The sequence below is a fragment of the Haplochromis burtoni genome, unplaced genomic scaffold (genome assembly GCF_018398535.1).
Source record: "Haplochromis burtoni strain Fernald_Lab_line unplaced genomic scaffold, NCSU_Asbu1 Contig_47, whole genome shotgun sequence".
NCBI lineage: Eukaryota > Metazoa > Chordata > Actinopteri > Cichliformes > Cichlidae > Haplochromis > Haplochromis burtoni.
Window position 1 is genome coordinate 285,690 of NW_024582408.1, and position 12,107 is coordinate 297,796.

The window sequence follows — 12,107 nt, forward strand, 5'->3', positions numbered from 1 at the left end:
AGAGCATTTATCTACTACTTCATACCAGGAGTGTGCCTGAGCCAGACCTTAGCCAAGTACTGCTTATGTGACTGTGTGTGTGTAAAAAATGTCTGCTTTCAAACTAAAGGTCATAATATATAACAAGATATTCTATAGGGAATCCCTAATAAAGTCAGCGTGGTCAACCTGGGGCATTAAGGAAACTCTTAGTTTTGGTAAATTAGAACTTATTATTAATTATTGGCCGTCCTACATAACGAAACGATGGCAGTGCAAGTGGTTTGCATCAATGTGATTATATGAAACTGGAAGGTTGCACAGCTCAGGTGCCTCATACTTACAGGACTTATTGTTCAATTATGAGTTTATCCGGTACGTTTAGTGTCAGACGAGTGGTTCTCAGTTTTAAATTCTTAATAACGCTAAGCTGCTTACTTTCAGTTGCTATCTTGCCCAAAAAAATTGCAGCAGTGTCAACGCTTGCCTTTACTATTCAGACAAAATACCAATAAAAGGCGCAAGAATGCTGCCCTCCTCTGTTGCAAAATGCATGACAACAAATTAATATGCAATTATTTATGATCACGATCACTCCAAACACATCAATGATCATCTGGGATGCAGGCAGGATAATGGTGCTACCTGCTTAAATTGCAAAGTAGATTTTTCGCTAGAAATGCTAACCGTCACATCGCTCCTCTTCTCCGCTCCACACCCCGCCCACCACCCCCCTCTACTTTTGAAATGCAAGCAGCCTGGGTCAGTCACAGCTAGTCCACCCATCTCCCACTCTCCCATTCACATTACCTGTACCCACTCACACTCTTTTCCATCTCTCTCTGCCTTTCTCTCTCTGTGAGTCTTTCAGTGTGCCCTGGTATGATCAAAGACAGCTTTGTGACACTGTGTGAAGCATCCATGAAGCAGAAAACATCAAACCACTAAGAGCAACTTGCAAAAAGACGGACACAGAGGCATACATGCAAGTGTGTGTCCGTGTATGTGTGCGTGCGCGCGCGAGATAAACAACTGAATAAATTAGAAAGACAAGAGAGAGGGATGACTTTGTCTCTACCTTCAGCACATCGATGAAAGGTAGGAAGGTGTCCCTCTGAAGTCCGTTTTTGTACAGATCTGAAAGAGGAAGGGAGGGCCTGTATTAGAGCTGCTGTTTAGCCTTCTAATAATGTCATCCCCTCGCCACAGATTGGCAGATAAAGTGGCTATTGATGAACTGAAGGATGGGTGGGGAGGCACGACAAAAGGACTGGGACCAGGGGAGAAAAATGGATTTCTCTACCGGCAGCGGCAGCAACATAAAATTCATTACATTCCCAAACAATGGTGGCCAGAGAAAGGACTGTCGCCTTTTCAGCACGGACAATGTCCACAGCAGCTCGCTGAATAGAGGTTTCAATTAGCTCGGCTGGAACAAATTACATCTGAAGTAGCATCCCTGATAGACAGATAAAACAGATAGGGATTCACACACAAACAGGGACAAAGACACACACACAGCGAGGCTCAAGCTCTCTCCAGCTGCAAATGCAAACAAGTGGCCGTTGTTGATGTTTGGACTTAAGCTTACTACAGTAGGACCTGACACAAAAATAACCTTTGCTTAATAACTTCTATACTGTAATGGACTGTGCCCTGTGAGACTGGAATATGCCAAAGGTTTAAGAAAGAGAGTTCAGTGTTTTGGGACGTACATTTTTCTTCCTTTATTGGTGCAAATCTAGTCCTTGTAGAATGTCCTAAAATGAGGTAAATACATAAAACTCGTGATGCATTACACATGTCATTATTTACTTAACAAAAACTAACCCACGATGCAGAAGCAGTGTGTGAAAAACTAAACATTCACTGCAGTAATTGTGTTAGTAATTGTTACGTTTTGGGGGGGGCATTTGTTTATGTACAGCTCTCTTAAGGTCCAACCACAGCATTTAAATCAGGTTGAGATGTGGACTTCGACTGGGCCTTTGCAACACATTGGCTGAAAAATGAGAAAATAATCAATCTGTTTTAGATTCGCTGCTGTGCTTGAGATCATTTCTTGTTACAGAAACACATTTCTCACATGTGACTCTAAAATACTTTGGTATACAGAAGAGTTCATGACTGTTCCCAGATCATGTAGCTGCAAAACACCCTTCTCCTGCCATGCTTGACAGTTGTTATGAGGTGTTTGTGCTGGTATGTTGTGTTTGGATTTCATAAAATGTGCTGTGCAATATGGTCAAACATTTCCACTATGGTCAAGTCTCTCCAAAGGACTTTTTCTAGAAGTTTTGTGGCTTGTTCAGGTGCAACTCTGGAAACAAAAGCTGTGCTGCCATGCTCTTTTCTTCAGGCAACCCTTCCAAACAAGTCATACTTGTTCAGTTTTTTTCTAACTGTGCTGTCCTGGACTTCAACATTTAACATGCTAACATGTAGAGTCTGAGATTTAGGGCTGGGTTGGGATTTTTGCAGTTTTTCTAAGATATGCGCAGTTTGAAGAATCTTCCTTAGTGTAGAATAATAAACTTCAAATTGTTTGGAAATGGCTTTATAATTCTTCCCACAGTAAAGGGCAGCAACAGCAATTGCTTCTTTAAGATCACTGCTGATATCTTTCTTTCTGCACTGTATTAACACACACCTGAATGCTCCATACTAGCAAACTGCCAAAACTCTGGCAGACGCTCACTTTGGCAGATGCTCACCTTGATGATCAGTTAATCAACTACATTTGATTAGTAGCACCTGGCCGCTAGTTACCCTACCCTAATTCCTGTAGAAACAGTACAGATGTTCTTAATTTTTCACACAACCCTTCTAAAAGTTTGGCTTGACTTTTAAAAATAAATGCCATATCTTTTGGACTATAAGGTGCCAGATTATGAGGCGTACTGTCGATGAACGGGTCTGTTTTCATACATAAGGTGCACCGGATTATAAGGTGCATTAAGTGACACAAAACAGATAAGTCAAACTTTACTCAACTCATTCTTCTTGCTTCCTCCACTTCTGTATCATTGATTCATTAATGTTGAATTCTCTCGCAGCTGCTCTATTCCCATGTTGTTGCAGTATATTAATGACTAACCTCGTATTGTGGATGGATTATCTCAGTTGTTCTCCTGATTGAAGTTTGGTCCATTTACAGCATCCTGCCATGTGATTGCGTTTGTCCCTAACCATCGGAAATCCTCACATTAACTTTTATCGAGTGGAAAAAAGTTAGCGTTCATCCTCCAGCTTCACTGTGTTTATGGTATGCTATCATAGCTGTGTTGCTGGGGATTAGTAGCACATCATTATATACCAGCTAGTCCAACTTCAGTAACCCTACAAAAGTCACTGCTGTTTAGTTTTCTGTCTTTATTTATGTTGGAAGTGATAGCAGAGCTGTACGTTTTAATTTTTTTTTTAGAAATCTCTCAGTCAGAACATGCCATGTCATGTTTAGGTGAAAACTAGTGAGCTAACTTCCTGCTAACTTCTAACTCTGTTAAATTTAATAAATTCTGTTTTCATGGATGCCTGGATGCTAAACTTAGTTGTTACACCTGGTAAAGGAGCAGCTGATCATTTTATTAAAGATGAAGGATTTTTAGACAGTTTTGAACTCTCAGTCACGCCGCAGTGTTCGTTTTGACTTTGGGACCTGAATTCTATGATGTGTCTGTTTCTCAGCACTGACCCGAACAAACAAACAGAAACTTAAAATGACTACGGCCAAAATGCAAACACTGAGGCTTCAAAATGTGGAACCTAAAACCATTAGTCCATTTTTGTAATCTTCTTCTTCTTTCGATCCCTATAGCGGATACCCTGCCTCCATCTCACCCTATTCCTAGCATCATATGCGCGCCTTCACTCCTGAAGCTCCATATTTAATGCCCTTTGTCAAGTGTAAAGTAAATTCCCATATACTTTACACTTGTATATAGGAATAGATCATTTGTTTTTCTGGTGTTCTATTGCTAGCCTTGTACACACTATAAGTGTAACATAATAAGAGGCACTGAGTTGCATTTGCTGTTACTTCAAGTTGCTGAAGTCTAGTGAGTTAAGCTACTGCTAAGCTAACGTATGTAGACTCAACAGTGTCAGCCCAGTCAACACAGAACAGGAAACAAAGTAGTGCGTCGGCAGGTGACAAGGCGACCGTGGCTCAAGAGTTGGGAGTTCGCCATGTAATTGGAAGGTTGCCGGTTCGAGCCCCGCCTTGGACAGTCTCAGTCGTTGTGTCCTTGGGCAAGACACTTCACCCGTTGCCTACTGGTGGTGGTCAGAGGGTTCAGCAGCCTCGCCTCTGTCAGTGCGCCCCAGGGCGGCTGTGGCTACAATGTAGCTTGCCATCACCGGTGTGTGAATGGGTGGATGACTGAATGTGTAAAGCGCTTTGGGGTCCTTAGGAACTAGTAAAGCGCTATAAAAATACAGGCCATTTACCATTTACAAGGCCAGAGCAGCACTGCTAATGAGTGAGGAGACATGTGCCACTGCACACTTTACTGGAACTGGATTAATACATAATTCAATAGAGCCTAATAATTAAAAACATTCACGATCAGTGGAATTAAATGGGCTAATGTAAACTGCATGCTATCAACTATAATGCCCCCCAATCTAAAAAAAAAAAAAAGACACCAATTATCCCTCCATCCCTCTTCAGCTGCATTAAACCCCCATCAAACAACAAAACACTGAACGTTCTAGCACAAACCTATCTCTGAATTCCCCCTCCAAGCATGTCTAGGGCTTTTTGATACTAGCATCTCCACATCAATAAACACAGAAAATGCATGCCTTTCATGTCTAGTTGTCTCCTATGGCTTTTAGAGTTCCATTAACCATGTAATTAATACCAAGTAGCCTCTCTATCAAGTTTCCCTGGTTTGGGGCTTTGTTCTTAATAGCTAGTAAATATCAGAGACACGCATCTTTGTCTATGAGAGCCACCTTGTTGCCATTCACTCCGTACCCACTCAAGGCTTTGAGACATCGACATTACATGTACCCAAAGACGATGAAGACCTTAGATAGCACATCATGCATTTATCTCCACGTTGATCACTTGCTAATTCCTTCTCCATCCTTGCTCTGCGGGCAGTAAATGCAACATCAAAGCCTGTTAAAAGATGGCGTCATGTCTAGGCGGGAGAGGTGAGGTGTTTTTTTGGTCAATTGCCGTAAACAGGACGCAGCTGGTTCAATTCTTGCAGGAGAAAAGTATTTTGAAGACAATTGTGGTCAAAATAAAGTAATCTATGGTTGTAAGTACCCTCACTGGCAACTTTAGGTACACCTATTCAACCTTTTGTTAATGCAGATTTGTTAATTATTCAATCACAGGGAAGAAACTCAGGCATATAGAGTCAAATCGACCTGCTGAAGTTCAAACATTAGATGCATCAGAAAGGGGAAGAAAAGTGATTTTGAGTTTCGTATGGTGAATATTTCAGGAACTGCTGATTTTCTGATGGTTTGCCTGCACAGAGTGAAACAGAGTGAGCACCATTTCTGCAGTTCAAAATGTCTTGTTAATGTCGGAGATCAGAGAAGAGCAGAACTAATAGCAAAACCTGTTGTTACAACCAAGGTATGCAGAAGGTGTACCAAGGTGTACATCATATCAAACCTTGAAGTAGGTAGGGCATACAGGAAACTGAAGCTTGAATTTGCACAGACTCACCAAAACTGGTCTGAGTCTCAATTTCTGCCGCAACATTTCAATAGTAAACAAGATGAAATGGCTCCATCCGGTGCTTTATCAATAGTTTAGGCTGCTGCTGGTGATGTAATGGTGTGGGGGATATTAGCTTTGTATCAGCTCAGCATAACTTTACTGCTACAGCCTGTCTGAATCTTGTTGCTGATCACGTCCATCTCTTTATGAACGCAGTGTATCATCTTCTCATGGCTGATTCCAGCAGGTTAATGCGCCATATCACAAACCGCAGATCATCTCAAACTGTTTTCTTGGACAATAAATTAAGGTTATTGTATTCAAATGGCCTCCACGGTCATCAGATCTCAATCCAATAGAGCACCAATAGAGTTGTATCACAGATGTGCAGCTGATAAATCTGCATCAACTGCATGATGCAATCATGTTAACGTGGTGAATCTGTGCCACAAAGGATTAAAACAGCCCTGAAAGGAAAAGGGTGTCCAACCCAGTGCTAGAGTGGTTTACCTAATGAAATATCAGTTGAGTGTATATTAGCTTTTCACTGGCACTGTCAGATTATAAATGGAGCTAAATTTCCCCAAATTAACAGTTTTCAGACTCATGAAGATGACAAAGCTTGAAACTACATGTTTGGAAGCTGCAATGAAAGACATCAAATTTCTTCTATTTTGAGATTTCATTATTATCTCCCACTTCGATATCTATATTACTGACAATTTGTAGTCCCAACCATCTATCTTGGTGTTGACAGTGTTTTCTGCTGAGACGCTAAAATTACAGCTGACTCTCTTGGTTTTTAACTCATTGCTTTAAATAAAATTTTAAGAAAAGAAGTAGAACGGGAAGACATGCACAAGATATATTATTATTGCTACAGACTACAACAATATAATTAATAAGGAATAGCTAAAACGTGCATAAAATGTTTGCTGGTCATACCATCAGGGGGTCTGTTGGAGGTAGCCACCACCACCACTCCAGTTTTAAACAGCGTCTCAAACAGCTGCTTCAGGATCATGGCGTCGGCAATGTCCGCCACCTGATTGAAGAGAGCCAGAGAAGTCGAGGAGCATCTCATATTATTCCTTTCTTGCCACACCTGTGTGTGTGCACGAGTGTGTTTGAGGTCACAGCATGCCATCATCACTCCATGTTGATCAGTGTCATTCAGGTGTGCTCATTCAGTCCTTTTTGTGTGGTCATTGCCACCCAAACTTACGTGTATACACATGGATGCAAACACACACTCAGGCACTTAAATTTACTGCAAATGGTCAAGAACTGGCCTTCCGTTGAGTGGAGTAGCTGAGGCGAAGAAAAAGACCTGAGCTAATCAACGAAGCCGAAAAACAAGAGGAATGAAAGAATAATAAAAACAAAGCAATGCGAGGCAGGACTGGGGTCATGACGGCAGAAAAAGCTTCTATCAAAGCATGTCCACATAAAGGCATATTAAAGTGTGCATGTGTGTTGTATGTACTAGACACAAGGCTATACGGTGTGACAATACATAAATCCAATTCAACTGTCTGCTGCCTTTTTCATCTACATCATTTCCATGAGTCCACAATGAACAAAGGTCGATGACAACACTGAAGCAAGGACGTTTATGAGTCGCTAGCTGTTAAATGAAGAGCTCTGACCTTTCTATTACTAATCCAGTGCTCTCACTTTTGTTCTTATTCTCTCGTCTGCGTCTCTCTCTCTCGAACCTATGTTGTTCTTTTGAACACCTATAAAGGGAGAAATGTTACCCTGTGATTGGCGGTTGTCAAAGCGACATTTATTTAACGTGATGCTCGACCGATGAAAGTTGGGCACAAAGGATTTCCAACCTCTCTGGTAACTTAAAGTTGTCGGTCTCATGTCAACAGTAATTTATATCCTGTTAAATGACAATGTTTCCTCCCAAGAAGATGTAAAAATGCACAAACAGAAATCCATTGTGAGAAAACCGCCTCACTGTAATGCCAAATTCTTGACCCTTAAAGTACTTTTGTTGTTTAAAAACCCTAAAAGAAAATGTCTTGAATAAAAGAAAGACTTTGCAGTCATGCATCTGTCCCGCCCTCTCCTCTTATTCCCTCTTACCTACTTTCCTGTATATAACAGGCACTTCTGATGGCCATACCCACAGCATATGCTTCCTTTCAGACTCTGGAGAGTCTTCTGCTTTTTGCATATTAGCCCCACTGCCCTTGCCAATACTTGATTAACATTTGTGTTAAAGCCTTGATTTTGCTAAGGAGAGGTGGCTAAGGGCATCAAATTAGCGTGTGTGTGTGTGACTGTGTGTGCGTGTAATGAGAATCAACAGAAAGCCAAGGCTCAGTGTCTCTCTGAAGGGGCCCCCATTTCCTGCGACCACAGGATTTTATTTTCATTTCAAAAGAATCATTTAAAAATGACCTTTTATACAACATGGATTTGTTTATTCATGTGCCCTCCACACGGGCATAGTATGAGGGGCAATATTGATTGCTGAATGACTAGGGGAAGAGGGAAAGAGAATGGGTACCCACAGGATGAGAAAGGTGGAGGGGGACTGATGTAGCACTTGTGGAGCACAAAAAAATAATGGTGCAATCTCTGTCAGCCATTGCCGATATTTAAATGAGCATCCAATTACTCAAGCGGCTGTCAGTTTACAGCGAGGCACACGGGTGCCAAATTAAACCTCTTTTGATGTTACACCTCTTTATGTACACAACCTATGAGCAATTTCACAGAGGCTACACAGTGACTGAGGCACTGAGACAATGATGCTCGAGCGTTTTCTTCTCACTCTTTCACGTTCTTTCTCACTCTCTACCCATCTTTCCATCTTGGACCTCTCAATGGCGAGTATTCATTAGAGGAGCCGGGTAGGGGTCGCAAAAGGAAGGAGGGGAGGAGAGCTGGGGGGGGGGGTTACAAATTACTGATAATGGCATGGCGCTAATGAAGAGAATGGAAAAATGTCATTAGCATTTAAGAGGATAAGATCCATCTGACCCGCCGCCGCCAGTCGCTTTCTAGCTCCACTCACTTAAGGAAGCAGGAGAGTGCGACTGATACCCAGAGCTTCATTTGCATGGCTGAGTGGTGGAGGATGCTGATTGGTATAGCCCCTCGCACCCCCCACACCCCAAACCCCCAACTCTCCCAACCTCGCAACCTCTTATTTATGCATCACAAACAACGCGCACATGTCTACTTGTTTCCCCCGCCATTCACCGGTAGCAACAGTCGACAAGCGAAAACAGCAAAGCTGGCGACAGCAAACAAAACAAATCAATGAGAATGCACAAACAGCGCCGCGGTTTAAAATGTGAAAGACGGCCAGATGAAAGGAGCGGCTCTTGATCCACGCAGATGCACGGAGAGTGATTAGAGGGAGCAACTGCACCTTCTGTGACCTCTGACCTGCTGGCATTAACTGTAATGATATCAATAAAAGGAGCAACATTGTGCTGCTAACAGATGTGTTTGGCTGGCTATTGATGAACGCAGAAACACGTGTTTTTCTTCACTACAGTGAATGACTCACAATCTCACAGAGAGTAGACAGCCTCAGTAGTGGTTCTCACCTCTAATGGTGAGAACTTTGTGCATCACTAATGACTCAAGGGGGTCCTTTAGTTGTGTACAGTGTGGCTGTAATGGTTTGAGAGCAAACTATTGTGAGATTAAACAATGTATCTTTATCTGTCCTAGTAAACTTTAACTAAACACACTAAAGAGAGAAAATACAACTGGAAGTCATTTTGCAATTGTGCTATATTTAAAAGAGGCCACTAGGTGTCCCCAGTCCTGTTTTTTATTTGGATTAGAAGCACGCAGTTGTTCACAGGAGAACTCTGAACTTAAAATACAGAGAATGCAACGTTGAACAAGTTTTTTCTAGTTCCTTATCTTGACAGAAATAGAGGTCAACCTTGAAGCAATTGCTGCCAACTGCAGGAAATAAACAGCAGTTTATCGCTTTGTTTTATTCTTTAAAGATTTTAAGATGTCTGATTTGTGAGTTTCTGCTGACCCCAGCATTCATTTGGGTTGTTGTACAATAAAGCAACACTTTGGTAAAAGCCAACTAGTCAGATTCACTCTAAACAATGTGAAATATTAGGGAATAAAACTTGAAAACTTCATAAACTCCCAGTTATTTCTTTTCTCTTTGTGACCTCTTTTAAAACTAGGAAAAAGCACGCAGATATTATTTATGAAACATCCAGCCTGACTTGACAGACACGTATCCCTGTTTTATATTAATAGCACATGTAAACAATAGCATGGCAAAAATATAGAAAATTTAACTAGCACTATATTTATCAGTGAATATATAAAGCACATGGCTTTCAATTAATGTGTGAAAACCCCTAGCTCGACACCAGGAGGAGGCACAAATCACTGGCGAGGCATCCAGGACAAAAATATATCCACATCAGACATACTGAGCCATCCGCTGTGGTGCTCGTTCGCGAATAAGGGAGCAGCTTTAGTCAGTATATAAGTGCAGTAGTTACAAATATCAAAACACGTAACAGTATTTAAAATTCTCATTGTGTAATGTTCCGCTTTACAACAGTGCCTGTGACATGGTTGCTCACCTGAAACTCGTCAAAACACAAGAGGCAGGTCTCACTGCTGATCTCCATGGCAACCGGTGATATGGGGTCATAGGTGAACATTTTCCCTAACCTTCGTTTTGGCAGGCTTTGTTTCCTCCGATGGATCCCTTTAAAGCAGCACACAAACGTCAGGCACATCTTAAAGCACACCTGCGACGGCAACCCAAAACCCACTGACAGTGCTGAATAAAGCAGTAATTTCACCTGTGTGCATAATGGTAGACAATTAGCAGGACGGCTTCAGGACAAACAGAGGGATAAATATAGGATCTCCGGTGCACGGGGAGTCGGAAAACTTCTACAAAGTCATGCAAGGAAACATTGGGCTGTTAGAGCCGAGGAATGGGAGGATGCTACTAACTTTTGTGGATGTCCAATATGAAGCCGTTGAAGTGGACTCGCTTTTTGCGACTGTTCTTCACATGGGAGTAAAACAGATCCATAAGCATGGTCTTCCCTGTGCCTGAAAAGGTGGGAAAACCAAACCAAAGTTATTATGATAACCACAGAGATGTTAGTTTGTATAATGATAGGAGCTTTTTCTGTATCCAAGCTCACCAACATCTCCATATATATAGAAGCCTTTGGGTGGTGGTGCTGGTGGTGGTGGAATGGGTTTCTCCTTTGGGACAAAATATTAAAATTAAGATGACTGTAGTGTATTTTTTTGCTTTTTTACATGAATCTCAACCAACATAATCGCTGAAATTTATTCACAGTGATTATTTCCACTCTATAGCTAATGACTTAAAAAAACTTCTTCATATTGATTCCAATAAATGTCTGAAACATCATCTAATAAACAAAGTATGCTAAGGCATTAAGCCACCACTACAGTGTGAGGTTTCACAATCTCCAGACTAGCCCACTGCAGGGGAGGAAGACAAAGGGGATCTAATCAACAAGACAAGCCAGGGTTCCCACGAAAGAAAAGCATCATCAGAGGAACAATGGAGGGATTTGTCAGACAAAACGGAGAGGACTGGATGAGGCTCCATACGAGATGGAGTGGACTTGTCTGTGCAGCCTGTTTAGCGCTGCTAATTGTGATACGGTACTGTTGCATTGAGGTGCTGCTGGAAGTCATTGTGCTGCCTGCCTCCTATTATCAAAAGGTCCTTGCTTCAAAAAAAAAAAAAAAAATCTTCTGTGTGGAAGCTGAGAATATCGAGTAAAGCCAAAAAGGACCCAAGCCATGTGAACGAATGTGCCGTCAGCTTAATCATCTTTAATAACAATGTGAAGAATATCTATGGGTGGCCAAATTATGGATCTTTTTATCGCCTTTAAAAAAACCTCTGTTGTTCAGGATCGTCCATCTCTGTAACCGGGCAACACCAAATAGCTTTGGAATTAATCACTCACTAAACAAAAAAAGTACTGGTCTCTTTAAATTTAATTTAGTTAGAGGATGGTACTCGGTGTCCACCGAACTCAGTGTCCATGCACAAGGGGCACTTGACTCTGGTAAAATGTGGACAATGGCAGTTTGAAATCTAAATTAAAAAACAAGCTTGCTATCCAACCTCTCTCTCTCTCTCTCTGTCTATTCCCGCTCCACCCCTCTCTACTTTTTACCCACCCCTCCATCCACTGCCTGTCCTGGGCTGGATGTGAAGTACTGGAAGAGCAACAAGCCTTTCCTGTTTGCTCTGGCATAACAGTGTGTGACTTCTCCCTGACTTCCCAAGCTGCCCTCTAGCATGGCGGGGTAATTGTCAGTGGCTGGAAACCATTCTGCTACGGCAGAGTGGCGAAGGACAAGACCGTCCCTCAGCCACTCTGTCTAACTGAGCTCTGTGGCCTCGTCTCACCTCATGCTGCAG

General features: G+C 41.9%; 1 protein-coding gene across 3 annotated transcripts in view; it reads right to left on the reverse strand.

Annotated features, from left to right (window-relative positions):
• The window catches only part of afg1lb (AFG1 like ATPase b), a 31,583-nt gene that overhangs the window by 14,199 nt on the left and 5,277 nt on the right, over positions 1-12,107 (reverse strand). For 2 of the 3 annotated variants that reach the window (XM_042220329.1, XM_005921647.3), the window contains exons 3-7: positions 10,840-10,903; positions 10,643-10,744; positions 10,261-10,388; positions 6,611-6,710; positions 1,058-1,116 (exon numbers count right to left, since the gene is read on the reverse strand). In XM_042220329.1, coding sequence (XP_042076263.1) covers positions 1,058-1,116; positions 6,611-6,710; positions 10,261-10,388; positions 10,643-10,744; positions 10,840-10,903 — 453 coding nt within the window. The remainder of the gene's footprint in view (positions 1-1,057; positions 1,117-6,610; positions 6,711-10,260; positions 10,389-10,642; positions 10,745-10,839; positions 10,904-12,107) is intronic. The other variant, XM_042220330.1, reaches the window with a different exon arrangement.